This window comes from Heptranchias perlo, chromosome 7 (genome assembly GCF_035084215.1).
Source record: "Heptranchias perlo isolate sHepPer1 chromosome 7, sHepPer1.hap1, whole genome shotgun sequence".
Classification (NCBI taxonomy): domain Eukaryota; kingdom Metazoa; phylum Chordata; class Chondrichthyes; order Hexanchiformes; family Hexanchidae; genus Heptranchias; species Heptranchias perlo.
The window spans coordinates 52,994,695-53,013,472 of NC_090331.1; the positions used below are offsets into that span (position 1 = coordinate 52,994,695).

Sequence of the window (18,778 nt, forward strand, 5' to 3'; positions counted from 1 at the left end):
ATATGCAACGAATGGCTCTGCACACAGTAGCAAGGCTGCAATGGTGCCTTGCAGTAGATGTGGCCGACAGGCGGTCATTGCTTGAGTGTTAGGTGCTATCAAGATGAAACTGGAACAAACACTTACGTCACTGGGCTGCCACAAAGCCACCAAGCTGTCCCTCTCCCACTTCCCTGATGACTAGCCCTCTGATTATTTGGAGAGTCTGTTCCTCGTAACACCTGAAGCATGCAGTTTGGCTGGTCTGCTACCAGTGCGAGTACTTTTTTGATGGTTATGTACAGCCTTCGCCTTTGAAAAGGTAACAGAGATCATTTGAGCATTAGAAGGTAAAATGAGGAGCACCCAGTGAGCAACTTACAAAGCACCTGGTTTGAAAGGATGAGCAGAGAACATGCAAGTCTTGCTAGGATGCATATAGTGAGTTGATGAGAAAGCCTGCCAGAGTTCTGTCAGAGAAAGGAAGTCTATCCCTCAGGCAGCCATCGAGCAGTTTAAGAAGTTAGAGATGGGGCCAGTGATTTGCAGGCTGTATTATAGATATGTCAGCATACCATAGGGTGAGCGATTGACGCATGCATCATTTTGCTTTCAGTGCAAACCCTTAGTTTTCCCTACATTGTCACTCTTCCTCGGTTTGGAGAACTTCTTTCTCATTTGTTTCCATGAGTGATGCACTGAGGAGGGAACATTTAAACCACCTCCAGCCATTCTTTCTGTACTTTGACTCTACTTGGTGGATTTCTCTCAGTGCCAATAATTACCATAACTATGAAGGACCTGAATTTATTTGAGTCATAATTCAATCATATAAACTGGTGGATAATTTAATTTATGTTAATGTTTCACCCTCAAACAATAAAATTTCTAGGCTACCTCCACTAATGGTGTTCAAACAAAAAAATACAAAAATTGACAAAATGAACCAAACATAACAAGGGATGCTAACGGTAATCATAATTCAAAAAGATCAAGATAGAAAATAGTTCAGACAAGCAATCAAACAGATATGGAAACGACACATTTCTTTTTGTTTTACTTCTGTCCATGAGCTGTGCTGTGGGAGATAAATCTGTTAACTATTACATTTTTTGTTCTGAAGGTAAAAACACTTTTTGTTTCTATTAATATTTTTGTTGAAATAATTTATGCAAGAAAGCTTAGATTAAAAGTAAAATTACACTGAAAAGTTTCTGGGGGTTAAATTGGACTCCCTAAGGCTCACAGATTGCAGGCAGGAAGCACGTGCACACTTCCGACCAGAAGTGCGCCTTCCATCATATTGGGAAGGACAAATAAGAGGCATCCTTTACCCATGCCTGAAGCAGGCATTAGTCCATTTGCCATGCAAATAAAGGTACCTAACACCTGCTTCAGGTCTCTGCTGCAACTGTGGTTTGCCCTGAGGCAGCCAGCCCTATGCATCACATAAATTAAAAAAAAGGTACATACTCATCACAATTCCCTCCTCTCCAGAGATCCCCAGCCCTGACCGACCACCCTCCCCTCACCTCCCCACCACCCCCCCACCCCGACAGCAATCCAGAGGCCCCCGATCCACATATCTGTGGGGCGTTGCATTAACAGTGGCCCAAACTTGGACCACTTACCTGATGCTGTCTCCTTCCCCGTTGCTGGCTTCATTATGATGAGGTCCAAGGTCCAATATCCAGGGCTCCTCAGACCTCACCATTTGTGCGCGGAGCAGTGATGCTGCACCTGGAGGGGGTGGAAAGTGCCCAAAAGTGGGCGTCCAGAATTTATCCCCCACTGTGTCATAACAAATTATGAGATTGTGCAGAACATAGATTGCTCCTGATTTTTTAACAATTTAATCACATGTAAACTACTGACCTTGTTATCATCCATTACTGTGTTAAGCGACTCTATCCACATAGGATCAATATCTCCATCTAAAACAATCCACTTTGGACCCCCATGAGCAATACTGGAAAGTTCCCTCATAGTAGTTGAAAACAAGCCTATTCATTTGTGGAACAAAATAAACAAAGAAAGTCTTCTTTACTGACAGAATCTACACTTAGTTGTGGTTGAAAAACAGACCCATGAGACTGAAACATAAGAAGCCTCCTTCAGAACCAACAATTCCTACATTACAACTGCAGTATAGTCATTGTTAGCTAAAAATATACAACAATTTGCATACTAGTTTCCTCCTCACTCCTTGCCCCAGTGTAAGCCAGATAGCACACTTTTCTTGTGCCTGACTTGACCGCAGCTGAACCTGGCGATATTTCTGGGTTCAGCCGTTTTAAATGGCTTGGGTGAGCACCAGGCAGGACTGCTGTCCAGGAGACAGCACTCACTCCAAATTGGAGGAGAGAGGTTGTGCAGTGCTGTAGGCCTTAAAAGCTTTCTCCTGGTGGCCTGGCCAACATTTATCTTTCAAACACCACCACCAAAAACAGGTCATCTGGTCATATCTTATTGCTGTTTGTGGGACCTTGATGTGTGCAAATCGACTACCAGGTTTCCCTACATTACAACAGTGATTACACTGCAAATTACTTAGTTGGTTGTAAAGTGCTTTGGGATGTCCTCAAGTCATAAAAGGCTCTATATAAATGCAAGTTTTTCCTTTTTTTTACCCCGGGTAGATATCTTTGACCTGTGGTCGGGAGGGTTAGAGAGAGTGATTTCTGCTGTGAAGTGCTGACAGGACCAGATGCACTGGGGCTTGTCAGTTCTTCCTCAGGAATATCTAAAGGAAGAAAAGAGGAAGGGAGGTTATAATGGCTTCCTGATGAACAGAGTTTACATGTAACTCACTGTAGGAGTGACATGAGGGTTTCATGATCTAGCTTGCTGACAAATAACATGAAGAGCAATAGGATGAGAAGGAAGAGAAGCAGAAATTTATCATGGACCCAGAGCTAGCACATGCCCTCCTGCTTCCCTTTCTGTGACACCCTCAATGACCTTGCCTCAAAATTTGCAGCATTTCATTCTCATGGGGTGGTGAGAAGTTGGAGGTTTGGTGGTGGGGGGGGGGGCGGGGGGAGGTGTCTCCTAAATGTCACAACTGTTTCTGCTTGTTTTCTGCCACAATTGATGGTGCATTGGCCAAACTGCTGCAGAGATTATCTGGTGTTATGAACCTATCCTTGAAATACAATGCAAAAAGTGAGAATTTCCTTTTGTTGCCACAGCAAGCAGTAAAACGCAAATGGCAGTATGCAGTCCACAAAGGATGTAAGTACAAGTGCATGCAACAAGCAGTTACATTCCATGTGAGGCTCTTGTGAAGTGAATGCATGCAAGGGTGTGAATTACGGAAAACTTCAGGTGAAGACTACTTCTGTGAAGGGCACCATGCTACCTCATGGATATAGATGGAAAGCAATTAAAGTACTTTAGCACACTGTGAGGGAAGGTTATTGGAAGCGGCAGACTTGCTTAGTTCAGTACACTCTTGGAGGTGTGGTTAGCTCCTCTTAACTTGCCTAACCTGGGAAAGCTTTTAAACTACTTGATGCATTGCCTGGCCATGTATGGAACTGCAGAATTGGAGCTCACTGCCTTGGCTACCTCCTTACAGCTCTCCTTGGTGCCCCGAGGCCCTCTGCCAAACAGGATCTTTCTCCTCTACATCACTTCCCCTACCAGCACTTCTGCTCCATCTGAGAATCTGATGGCTCTCTGCTATTCTGCCAGACACTCTTTATTGTCTGAAGTTTCTTTTCTTCGTCAAAAATGATGCCTGCCCATTTTCTGAAAACTGGGGCTCACCCAAACAATTATAATGCAGGATCAAAGCTCATTATATCAGATGGGTGCGAATCATGCTATATAACAAATGTGGCCTCGCCACTGACCCCACATCCCAAGAACAAATATATAACAAATAAAAATATGTTATGAAGGTTTTCAAAACTATTAGGGGTTTTGATAAGATAAATAGGGAAAATCTGTATCCACCAGTCAGTGAGTCCATAACCAGAGGTCATAAATTTAAGATCAAAAGAACAAAGGGCAAGGTTAAGAAAATTGTTTTTTTTAAAAAACATAGAAGGTTATTAGAACATGGAATGCCTGAAGCAAAATCCAAAACAGCTTTTGAATGGGACATAGATAAATATTTGAAAAATAAACATTTAAAAGTATATAGGGAAAGGTTAGGGGATTGGGACTAAACGGATAACTCTTTCGGTGAGGCACAAGTGGCCAAATTGCCTTCTACTGTGCTGTAAAATTTCTGTATTTCTATCTTATGTTGCTCTTTTGTGCCTGTCAAAAAGGTTGTATTTTCTTGCACTGAAAATAAAAATCATTAGACACTGATCATTAAAAAAACTGAAATCTGGAAAAATGTGATTTGCAACAATAGGCATGCGAAGGCCAAAGGTCAGCATCATCACACGACGGCAGCATCATCACACGACACAGCATCATCACACGACACAGCATCATCACACGACGGCAGCATCATCACACAACGGCAGCATCATCACACGACACAGCATCATCACACGACGGCAGCATCATCACACGACACAGCATCATCACACGACACAGCATCATCACACGACGGCAGCATCATCACACGACGGCAGCATCATCACACGACGGCAGCATCATCACACGACACAGCATCATCACACGACACAGCATCATCACACGACGGCAGCATCATCACACAACGGCAGCATCATCACACGACGGCAGCATCATCACACGACGGCAGCATCATCACACGACACAGCATCATCACACGACACAGCATCATCACACGACGGCAGCATCATCACACGACACAGCATCATCACACGACACAGCATCATCACACGACACAGCATCATCACACGACACAGCATCATCACACGACGGCAGCATCATCACACGACGGCAGCATCATCACACGACACAGCATCATCACACGACACAGCATCATCACACGACACAGCATCATCACACGACACAGCATCATCACACGACACATCATCATCACACGACGGCAGCATCATCACACGACACAGCATCATCACACGACGGCAGCATCATCACACGACGGCAGCATCATCACACGACGGCAGCATCATCACACGACACAGCATCATCACACAACACAGCATCATCACACAACACAGCATCATCACACAACACAGCATCATCACACAACACAGCATCATCACACGACACATCATCATCACACGACACAGCATCATCACACGACACATCATCATCACACGACACAGCATCATCACACGACGGCAGCATCATCACACGACACAGCATCATCACACGACACAGCATCATCACACGACACAGCATCATCACACGACACAGCATCATCACACGACGGCAGCATCATCACACGACGGCAGCATCATCACACAACACATCATCATCACACGACACAGCATCATCACACGACGGCAGCATCATCACACGACACAGCATCATCACACGACACAGCATCATCACACGACACAGCATCATCACACGACACAGCATCATCACACGACACAGCATCATCACACGACGGCAGCATCATCACACGACACAGCATCATCACACGACGGCAGCATCATCACACGACACAGCATCATCACACGACACAGCATCATCACACGACACAGCATCATCACACGACACAGCATCATCACACGACGGCAGCATCATCACACGACACAGCATCATCACACGACGGCAGCATCATCACACGACGGCAGCATCATCACACGAAGGCAGCATCATCACACGACGGCAGCATCATCACACGACGGCAGCATCATCACACGACGGCAGCATCATCACACGACACATCATCATCACACGACACAGCATCATCACACGACACAGCATCATCACACGACACAGCATCATCACACAACACATCATCATCACACGACGGCAGCATCATCACACGACACAGCATCATCACACGACGGCAGCATCATCACACGACACAGCATCATCACACGACACAGCATCATCACACAACACAGCATCATCACACGACGGCAGCATCATCACACGACACAGCATCATCACACGACGGCAGCATCATCACACGACGGCAGCATCATCACACGACACAGCATCATCACACGACACAGCATCATCACACAACACAGCATCATCACACGACACAGCATCATCACACAACACAGCATCATCACACGACGGCAGCATCATCACACGACGGCAGCATCATCACACGACACAGCATCATCACACGACGGCAGCATCATCACACGACACAGCATCATCACACGACGGCAGCATCATCACACGACACAGCATCATCACACGACACAGCATCATCACACGACGGCAGCATCATCACACGACGGCAGCATCATCACACGACGGCAGCATCATCACACGACGGCAGCATCATCACACGACACAGCATCATCACACGACGGCAGCATCATCACACGACGGCAGCATCATCACACGACGGCAGCATCATCACACGACACAGCATCATCACACGACACAGCATCATCACACGACACAGCATCATCACACGACACAGCATCATCACACGACACAGCATCATCACACGACGGCAGCATCATCACACAACACAGCATCATCACACGACGGCAGCATCATCACACGACACAGCATCATCACACGACACAGCATCATCACACAACACAGCATCATCACACGACGGCAGCATCATCACACGACACAGCATCATCACACGACACAGCATCATCACACGACACAGCATCATCACACGACACAGCATCATCACACGACACAGCATCATCACACGACACATCATCATCACACGACGGCAGCATCATCACACGACGGCAGCATCATCACACGACGGCAGCATCATCACACGACACAGCATCATCACACGACACAGCATCATCACACGACACATCATCATCACACGACGGCAGCATCATCACACGACGGCAGCATCATCACACGACGGCAGCATCATCACACAACACAGCATCATCACACGACGGCAGCATCATCACACGACGGCAGCATCATCACACGACGGCAGCATCATCACACGACACAGCATCATCACACGACACAGCATCATCACACGACACAGCATCATCACACGACACAGCATCATCACACGACACAGCATCATCACACGACACAGCATCATCACACGACGGCACACGATGGCAGCATCATCACACGACACAGCATCATCACACGACGGCAGCATCATCACACGATGGCAGCATCATCACACGACGGCAGCATCATCACACGACACAGCATCATCACACAACACAGCATCATCACACGACGGCAGCATCATCACACGACGGCAGCATCATCACACGACACATCATCATCACACGACACAGCATCATCACACGACACAGCATCATCACACGACGGCAGCATCATCACACGACGGCAGCATCATCACACGACGGCAGCATCATCACACGACGGCAGCATCATCACACGACACAGCATCATCACACGACACAGCATCATCACACGACACAGCATCATCACACGACACAGCATCATCACACGACGGCAGCATCATCACACGACGGCAGCATCATCACACGACGGCAGCATCATCACACAACACAGCATCATCACACGACGGCAGCATCATCACACAACACAGCATCATCACACAACACAGCATCATCACACGACACATCATCACACGACGGCAGCATCATCACACGACACAGCATCATCACACGACACAGCATCATCACACGACGGCAGCATCATCACACGACGGCAGCATCATCACACGACACATCATCATCACACGACACAGCATCATCACACGACGGCAGCATCATCACACAACACAGCATCATCACACAACACAGCATCATCACACAACACAGCATCATCACACAACACATCATCATCACACAACACAGCATCATCACACAACACAGCATCATCACACGACGGCAGCATCATCACACAACACAGCATCATCACACGACGGCAGCATCATCACACGACGGCAGCATCATCACACAACACAGCATCATCACACGACGGCAGCATCATCACACAACACAGCATCATCACACAACACAGCATCATCACACGACACATCATCACACGACGGCAGCATCATCACACGACACAGCATCATCACACGACACAGCATCATCACACGACGGCAGCATCATCACACGACGGCAGCATCATCACACGACACATCATCATCACACGACACAGCATCATCACACGACGGCAGCATCATCACACAACACAGCATCATCACACAACACAGCATCATCACACAACACAGCATCATCACACAACACATCATCATCACACAACACAGCATCATCACACAACACAGCATCATCACACGACGGCAGCATCATCACACAACACAGCATCATCACACGACGGCAGCATCATCACACAACACAGCATCATCACACAACACAGCATCATCACACAACACAGCATCATCACACAACACAGCATCATCACACGACACAGCATCATCACACGACACAGCATCATCACACGACACAGCATCATCACACGACACAGCATCATCACACGACACAGCATCATCACACGACACAGCATCATCACACGACACAGCATCATCACACAACACAGCATCATCACACGACGGCAGCATCATCACACGACGGCAGCATCATCACACAACACAGCATCATCACACAACACAGCATCATCACACAACACAGCATCATCACACGGCGGCAGCATCATCACACGACGGCAGCATCATCACACGACACAGCATCATCACACAACACAGCATCATCACACAACACAGCATCATCACACAACACAGCATCATCACACGACACATCATCATCACACGACACATCATCATCACACGACACATCATCATCACACGACACATCATCATCACACGACACAGCATCATCACACAACACAGCATCATCACACGACACAGCATCATCACACGACACAGCATCATCACACGACACAGCATCATCACACGACACAGCATCATCACACGACACAGCATCATCACACGACGGCAGCATCATCACACGACACAGCATCATCACACGACACAGCATCATCACACGACACATCATCATCACACGACGGCAGCATCATCACACGACGGCAGCATCATCACACGACACATCATCATCACACGACACAGCATCATCACACGACGGCAGCATCATCACACGACACAGCATCATCACACGACACAGCATCATCACACGACACATCATCATCACACGACGGCAGCATCATCACACGACGGCAGCATCATCACACGACGGCAGCATCATCACACAACACAGCATCATCACACGACACATCATCATCACACGACGGCAGCATCATCACACGACGGCAGCATCATCACACAACACAGCATCATCACACAACACAGCATCATCACACGACGGCAGCATCATCACACAACACAGCATCATCACACGACACAGCATCATCACACGACACATCATCATCACACGACACATCATCATCACACGACGGCAGCATCATCACACGACACAGCATCATCACACGACACAGCATCATCACACGACGGCAGCATCATCACACGACGGCAGCATCATCACACGACGGCAGCATCATCACACGACACAGCATCATCACACGACGGCAGCATCATCACACAACACAGCATCATCACACAACACAGCATCATCACACAACACAGCATCATCACACAACACATCATCATCACACAACACATCATCATCACACAACACAGCATCATCACACAACACAGCATCATCACACGACGGCAGCATCATCACACGACGGCAGCATCATCACACAACACAGCATCATCACACAACACAGCATCATCACACAACACAGCATCATCACACAACACAGCATCATCACACGACACAGCATCATCACACGACACAGCATCATCACACGACACAGCATCATCACACGACACAGCATCATCACACAACACAGCATCATCACACAACACAGCATCATCACACGACGGCAGCATCATCACACGACGGCAGCATCATCACACAACACAGCATCATCACACGACACATCATCATCACACGACACAGCATCATCACACGACGGCAGCATCATCACACAACACAGCATCATCACACGACGGCAGCATCATCACACGACGGCAGCATCATCACACGACACAGCATCATCACACGACGGCAGCATCATCACACGACGGCAGCATCATCACACGACGGCAGCATCATCACACAACACAGCATCATCACACGACACAGCATCATCACACGACGCAGCATCATCACACGACGCAGCATCATCACACGACGGCAGCATCATCACACGACGGCAGCATCATCACACAACGGCAGCATCATCACACAACACATCATCATCACACGACGGCAGCATCATCACACAACACAGCATCATCACACAACACAGCATCATCACACGACGGCAGCATCATCACACGACGGCAGCATCATCACACAACACAGCATCATCACACAACACAGCATCATCACACGACGGCAGCATCATCACACGACGGCAGCATCATCACACGACGGCAGCATCATCACACGACGGCAGCATCATCACACGACGGCAGCATCATCACACGACACATCATCATCACACGACGGCAGCATCATCACACGACACATCATCATCACACGACACATCATCATCACACACGATGGCAGCAGTTTAACAACTACCCCTCTCAGGGCAACTAGGGATGGGCAATAAATGCCTTCCCAGTGTCATCCATTTCCTGTGAACAAATTTTTAAAAACAGTACTTTGAGGTAAAATCTTAAGCCTGGAACATCCGGTGTTTTTTTTTAAAATTGAAAGCAAACTTATCACCGCTCCAATCCCTCTCACTATTTTATTTCCCAATCTTGGTAATTCCATAAGTGCAGGTACAGGAGGGCTCAGATAAAGCAAGTTAATGTATTCACAGCAGAGAACATCCTCCTTATCTCAGAAAAGCAGCTGCAACTAGTCATTAAGAAAATAAACCTTCACATAAGACGATAGCTGGGTATGCCCCAGGAAGTTCCTATTCAGACTAATAAATATGATTTTAAAAGCTGTATTTTAGCAGTTTATTTGTTATGTAGAACTTTGAGGTTAAATAAACCTACCTTGTAACTCTCAGAAACCATCAGCTCATCTGAAAAAAATGTCGCCACAAGTTTGTGCACAAATAACAGTTGGAGAAAGTGACATCTAATTCTAAAGACCTTCAAATATACCCTCCAACCGATCGGATTGGTTTATATTAATAATCTCCAAACTCAGTGAAAAAAACAGATTTTTCTCATGAAGCACTGGAAAACTGGCACAAGTTGAAATGCTGAATTTGATCTTAAAAAGCTGGTGGTTGGCATGCATTATCCCAGAAAGTCAAACATGCCGAATCAATTGAGTTCTTTAAAGGGGAGATGCTTACTTTGGAAGTAAGGCTATTAAGATACATGGTTAGAGGGCACAAAATTAGGGTTAGAGATAGAGCTGCCATGGCTTACAAAATGGTAGAATCAGCTTGATGGGCTTAATGACCTACTCTTGTTCCTATGTTCTTGTATAACTTCCATGCATTGTATACAGAGATACCAGTAACTTAATGGTCTTTTAACTTGCAATTGTAATTTATATTGTTCTGTTTTATACACTAATAATAATGTTTTTGGTAATGTTTCAATACTTGTCACCATTAATCATTGCATATCAACTGTTTGGAGAGTCCTGGCTATTGTCCACTAATGACATCAACAGTTTAAAATAAAGGAGAAAAAGCTGTGACCTCTTCAATGGCTCATCTGTGGCTTGGATTTTCTGATTGGACACAACCTACCTCTCCTCCCTTTTCTCCAACTCTAGCCCATCTAAATATTTTGCAACCAGGAATACTCAGTTCCCAGCCCCTTTCCAGCATAACCCACATCTCTGTTAACACTATTACATCATTTACCCAAAGCAATTTGAGCCCCTAGCTGACCAATTTTATTTGTTTTACTTTCTGCATATATTATTTATATATTTTTACACCTCAAATGTGCCTTTGCCTGTTTTGACAATGTTACTTATTTTAATCCCTCCTCCTTCTGATCTGTCCTTTATAACTTTCCTGTTTTTCCTCTTTTATCTTTCCTACTCTCCTTATAAATTTTGTTCTCCATTTTCTTCCCTCATCTTGTTTTTCCCCTTCCCCTGCCATATTATTTTAAACCCTTGCTACAGCAATAATTACTCTCCCAGTGAGGATATCGTCTCCAGCCACATTCAGGTGAAGCCCATTCATCCTGTACAAGTCATTCTTGACTCAGAACTAGTCCCTATGTCCCAGGAATCTGAACCCTTCCCTCCTACACAATCTCTCCAGCCATACATTTAACTCCCTTATCTTGCTATTCCTATACTAACTGCCACATGGCACTGGGAGCAATCTGGAGATTACTACGCTCAAGGTCCTGCTCTTTAATCTATCTCCTAACTGCTGAAACTCACATTGGAGCATTTCAGTTTCAACTCCTTCTAACATTATTGGTTCCAACATGAATCACAACTTCTGGCTAGTCCTCTTCCTCTTGGAAATCCTTTGCACCCTTCTATAATAATCTTTACCTTGCCACTTGGGAGGCTTTAACCCATTTATTTTAACTTTATCCTACAAAGTTATATTGAAGTCGATAGAGCTAATTTTATTTGAAGTTACATATAACCCTTGCTGGAGAAATTATTTTTGGCTTGAAAGGCAGAAATACAGCAAGCTCAAAAAGGCCTGAGAAATGCACCTGTCTAAAATCAATGTTTTTTTTGAAAGGGCACATGCTCCCAGAATCTCATTAAATATATCTCTTGCCTTCAGCACTCAAATCTCCAGTCAGTCAGTCAGTTCTAAATTTGCCAATGCTTCAAACTGCACTTTTATAAACATGAATTTTTTCCCCTCATAAAAGTGATTGAATTTTGGATATACCTACAACTTAAGTTTTTACAAGCTGGTCCCCACTGCACTCAGTGTAACTTCATATCTGTGTGTGTCAAAAGCACTATATCCAGGGCTGTTTTTAAGTTGTCAGCTTTTCTGGGGCTGTGTTAGCTTTTTTTTGAAGCTGTTTCGCATATCTGCACAACCCTTTTTGTTAGCTTACTTTGCTTGGAATTGTTTAGCTTTTAAGACTAACTCATTGTAGCTGTTTTTTTGTTGTGTCATGAAGATGTAGTAGAAGACAGGAATTGCCTCTAACAATAATTCTGTAGCAGTCAAGAGCAATTTCGATGACCATCAAGAGATTATTTGCAAAATCATACACAAATAATTCAAAATTTGAATAGATGTTCCCAAAATAGCAATTTCTCATAGCAAGAATTTCCTGTTACTTTACCAGGCCCCCAAAAATTGGCAAAATAGTGATACCCTAGTTCTTAAGAATCCAAGTGGATGGCGTGTAGTTTCTGATGTCGATGATATTGCTTAGCTGCACCAATTAACTGCTTAGGGTACATAATTTGAAATAGCCTCTCAGTTCATCCAAAATTAGATTGCAATGAATGGCTATCCTGGGTTTACGCAGATCATTCAGACTCACCCTTCAATAAGAATAAAAGACTCAATATATTGTAGAAAGGTGCTCAAACTATATTTTCCTCCATCTATCCTCTCTAGCATTCTTTTATAAAGGGGGATCCATCTGGTCCCATCAGCAGCCCATTCAATCAACTGCACAATCTACTTGTTTTGACAGATGCACAATAAAGACCTGGGTTTAGATCAGAGAAGCAGAAATGCTTTGACTTGCTGAATAATTAGGGTAGGTAACTCTCAATGGAAAGTTACAATCATCCAATGATAAAATTCACTATTATCTCTATTACATTCAAAGGCTTAACTTTCTAATTTCATTATACTTACCATCCTTCCATTCGCGTGTAGCAGGGTGCAAAAATCCAAATAGCTCATCTGTGGTCACGGCTTTGGGGTTTATGTCACACCAGATTGGCTTTAACTTCATGTTGGCATAAGTCCTGTGAAGAGTTCTTAATATCTGTAAGCATTAGGCAAGTGCAGTCATATTGTTTATATTCTTGTAGCTACAGAATACATTTCTAGAGGTTGCTGGGCATTGATTTATGACTCGCAATGATTCCTTACAACCTGGGGAGACTGGATGGTGCAGTGGTATTAGACACTGGTTTTTCATCTGGTTTCAAATCCAGCTCAGACTGATAGTCTCCTTTCCTTGCTGTCTTTAAGCATCCCTCAAGTATGGGCCGTTAATTTAATTCCTTGTGGACAAGGGCCCATGGGAGAAAAACAGCCTAACTTGGCACTAAATTGGTAATCTCACTTAAGAGAGGCTACAGGATGGCTGATGGGGGAAGTGGAAGAAAGCTGGGGAATGGAATATAACCAATTTGAACCATAAAGCACGCCCAGGTCAGACATGGCATACTCAGATGCAAAGTAAAGCTTATTCTAATTTGCCCTTTCATACACAGAGTGTAAATCTAGTCCTTGGTCCCATCTCAGAATAGCATATCCAAGCGCACCGGTATATTTGTAAATTTTCTATTTCCCGATTATTAATGGTTGAATATAATTTACTTTATACTTGCAGTACTGAGTGAGTTAAACCATCTGCCCTCTCAGATGGGCCTAAAAGATCCCATGGCACTATTTGAAGAAGAGCAGAGGAGTTGGTTGAGGGACAAATGTTGGCTGGAACACTGGGAGAATTCCCCTTGTTTGAGACAGCTGGAAGCTCCAACCCTTAGAAGGCCTTCAGGAAACTTTAGGGCAATGCTGGGTCGACTCTTCTTCGAATAGTGCCATAGGATCTTTTACATCCACCCGAAAAATTTTTTAAAATGAGTTGAATTTTGAAAGCTTTTCAGCAAACAGAAAAGCTGAAAATGTAAACATTGTAATTAATGAGAGCTGTGAGAGAGAGAGAGACAGAGACACACACACACACACACACACACACACACACAGACTAACACAGAGAGACAAAAATCCCAGGATCAATCACAAAGCACTAGATTTTCTTAGAAAATGTACAAACCAGTGTTGTCAGACCTGAGATACCACCTCCACTAGCCTTTTCCCTCCTCCCACTGCTGACGTACCATCCTTAGGAGTTCACCAGTGAGCTACATTCCATCCCAACTTCTCCCAAGGTTCAGGTTCCCCTCCATTGTTCTTCCAAAGCCCAGGTTCCCCTTCCACAGTGATGCCAGGCCATAGGATCTTCCCCATGCAGCCAAACTCCACGAACACATGCAATTTTCTGCCACATCCCGCCCGGGCAGGAAGTCAACTGGTGGGATTTAAATGAAACCTGCTGTTAAAGTCAGCCGTGTCTCATTCTTCTGTGGGTGGGAAATTAACTCGCCAGCAACTTGCTGACAGTTAAAATCCATGCTAGTTTGATAGTTTTAAGGGGCATAAGCACACTTTTGGAAAATGTGGAGGAAAGTAAGAAATTACTGGCAAATGATGCTGGTTCACTCATCTTGAGGATAAGTTCTTAAATGTATGTAGAATAAAACTGAGGGTACACATCTCATGGAATCCAATTCTACATATAGTAATGGCTGTTCTGAATCTACAAACTGGATTGGCTTTGTTGGATCCCACTAAGATAAAGTAATATGCAATCAGAACATGAAAATACACAAGACCCAAGGCTGATAATTACAAGAAATGGTTTCTTAAAGTGAGAGATGCAAGAAATGAAATGAGAGCAAATGAGCCTGGGAAAATATGTATCTACATGTTTGGCAGGTGTGTAGAGGTAGTTAGGTAATGTTTTGTTTTATAATAGATATGTAATTATAAATCAAAGTACTACAATCCTCATGAAGTATATATGGATTTTGTCCATTTTTCTTAATATAAAAATATAGACATTGTAATCATCATAATTTACAGTACCTGTATTGTTTAAAACAAATATCGTGCTGTCCGAGATCATTGTATGAAGGAAATATATACAGTTATGAGTTTTTGAATAATTAAGGATGCACCCATTGATCACCGTGTGATTCAATGAACAAAAGAATCTTAAAAAATTATCCCCTTTTTTTAAGAAAAGGATTTTTATTTTCTGTCCCTTTCTCAGATTTTTCCCTGCCATATTTTGATTTTAGTCCAGCCACAGGGAGCTGCATGAGAGAAAACTGGTCCACCAATTTCCCCAACCTCCCTGTAGGAACTGTCTGGTTTCAGATTGGCACCTCCTCTTGGAGATGAGGAGCATACGATTGGAGAATTGAGCATGAACTCCTGTCCTAACATTTGTAGTAGAGGGTGTTTGTGATAAAACACCATCCAAACATCTGTTTTTAAATTTTGTCATTTAAAAATCAACATGCACAAGACAGATTAATGATTTAAGGGACCACAGTTCTACTTGGCCTACATTCCTGTAGGTTTGGTCTGTGATAAACCTTGAGTGTCTTCACTTACCTGACTTTTGCCAGTTCCAGCAACACCCACAACAAAAACTGAATGTCGCACTGCCAACAGCTCCTCTAGTTGCGTAACCTGTGAGACAGAACACAAATATAAACAACAGTTATGAAAGTCTGGTGAGACTAAGCAGCTATTGCAATAGACAACTTTACTTAATGAGTCCAATGGCATCAGAACAAACCTATCAACTGTAGCATGATGGGACATCTGATCACAACTAAAGGCTACACCAAGGATGTGAATTTCCTCAGGGCTTTTCCTGCTTCTTTGGCGCCATAACTTTGGCAGAAACTCCATTTATATGCGTAAATGGTTCCAAAGATACGATGGCAGAATGGAAGAAGCGCCAAGGAAACTCCTGACACAAATGTCTGACCTTTCGAGCCATTTGAAAAAACATAACATTTGTAGTTGCTGACTGTACCATTAATCTACAACTAATACAGCTGTAATTAAGTGAAATGTTTACAATCAGATAACACAAATGACATAATTAGCTTCTCAAACAAAGATCAAATCAGTTAGCCTGCTCTGCTTAACAGAAAAATTTTCAAAATTCAATTTGTTTGTCTTTTGAGAAAAAGAAACCCTCAGAAATAAGCTTCCCAGTAACGTTCTCGCACCTAGTCCAGTTCACCAATCACCCCTGTGCTCGTTGACCTACATTGGCTCCCGGTCCAGGAATGCCTTGATTTTAAAATTCTCATCCTTGTTTTCAAATCCCAATGTGGCCCCCCCCCCCCTCCCTATCTCTGTAACCTCCTCCAGTCCTACAACCCTCAAAAGATCTCTGCGCTCCTCCAATTCTTGCCTCTTGCGCATCACCAATTATTATCGATCCACCATTGGCGGCCGTGCCTTCAGCTGCCTAGGCCCTAAGCTCTGGAATTTCCTCCCTAAACCTCTCCGTCTCTCTACCTCTCTCTCCTCCTTTAAGACGTTCCTTCTTTGACCAAGCTTTTGGTCATCTGTCCTAATACTTATGTGGCTCGGTGTGAAATTTTGATTGATTACGTTCCTGTGAAGCGCCTTGGGATGTTTTACTATGTTAAAGGTGCTATATAAATGCAAATTGTTGTTGATGTTGTAGTAAACACATAACAAACAGAAAAAAAATTACATATTTTACATTAGGTCTGTTAGTTCTTACTCAATATTCACACAAAAGAGAAAAAGAGAGCATAATACAAAGAGCAAGAGACAATGAGACATTGAAAAAGAATCTATAGTGTGATTCTGAAGACAGTGGCGAAGGTTTTCTGCCTGTGCATTAATGAGCCTTCAATTTTCCACCCGTTAAAGTGAATACGCAGGAAATTGTGGACTGGTGAGCACAAAGGTGGAAAACCCTGTCTCGTGTCTCATCATTCATCAGCGTCTGCAAAATATTCTAGCTTGTCATCATTCCCACTGCAAGGAGGGGAGAAACACCAAGGAGAGCATATCGAGTCCAGGAGAAACACCAGAGAGTATTGAATCTGGAAGAAATCCAGAGAGAGAGCTGAGTTGAGGAGAAACACCAAGGAGAGCACGGTAAGTCTGGGAGAGACACAAGAGCAAGAGTACTGAATGTGGGATAAACCCAAAGGAAGCATCAAGCCTTGGAAAAACACCAGAGAGAAAGAGCACAGGGTTAGAGAGAAAGAGTACAGAGTTAGAGAGAAAGAGCACAGCGTTAGATAGGAACTGCAGAGGCAGAGAGGGCACATTCAGTCTGGAAGAAATCCCGAAAGTGAGCATAGTCTGGAAGGGAACCCCAAGTCAGAGACAACCACCAGAGAAACTATTGGGTTGGGGAGCAAAAACAGAAAGTGCCAAATCTAGAAAAAAAATCCAGAGAGTGGTGGGTGTGAAAGAAAGAGAAAAAAAAAGGAAAGATAGATTAAGAGCTAGAAATTGGGCCGTGTAGCGACCGTTGTCTCGGTGCTACACGGCCTCTTGAAGTGCCAAGATGGTGTCTTGGTAGCGCACGCTCGTTCCTAGCGTGACGTGCGCCGGACACCATCTTGGTATAGGTAGTAATGCATGTGCAAATACCGAAAGCTGGAAGCATGTAAAGTAAGGAGAAAATGGATCCAATCAGTGTGCAACGCTGATTTAAAGTGATAAGTCCCAAAATGGTGTCTAACGCTCGACTCAATGCACAGTCTTAACCTCGACCACCTGAGCATGTCTAAGATTGCTTGGAGGACCCTCCACCAGAGGTATTTAAAGGGACCATACAGGATTTCTGGCTGCTGATGCACTAGTAACTGTTTTTGGAGGTCTCCTACGCTTGAATACTAGAACGCGATGGTTTAAATATGAAAGATTACCTGAAATTAATGCTTAA

At 44.3% G+C, this 18,778-nt stretch overlaps 1 protein-coding gene across 1 annotated transcript in view; it reads right to left on the bottom strand.

The window, feature by feature from the left end:
* dnah9l (dynein, axonemal, heavy polypeptide 9 like) overlaps window positions 1-18,778 on the bottom strand; it is a 329,459-nt gene that overhangs the window by 162,447 nt on the left and 148,234 nt on the right. The window contains exons 39-41 of the mRNA XM_067988173.1: window positions 16,441-16,518; window positions 13,882-14,014; window positions 1,855-1,982 (exon numbers count right to left, since the gene is read on the bottom strand). Of these exons, the coding sequence (XP_067844274.1) occupies window positions 1,855-1,982; window positions 13,882-14,014; window positions 16,441-16,518 (339 nt within the window). The remainder of the gene's footprint in view (window positions 1-1,854; window positions 1,983-13,881; window positions 14,015-16,440; window positions 16,519-18,778) is intronic.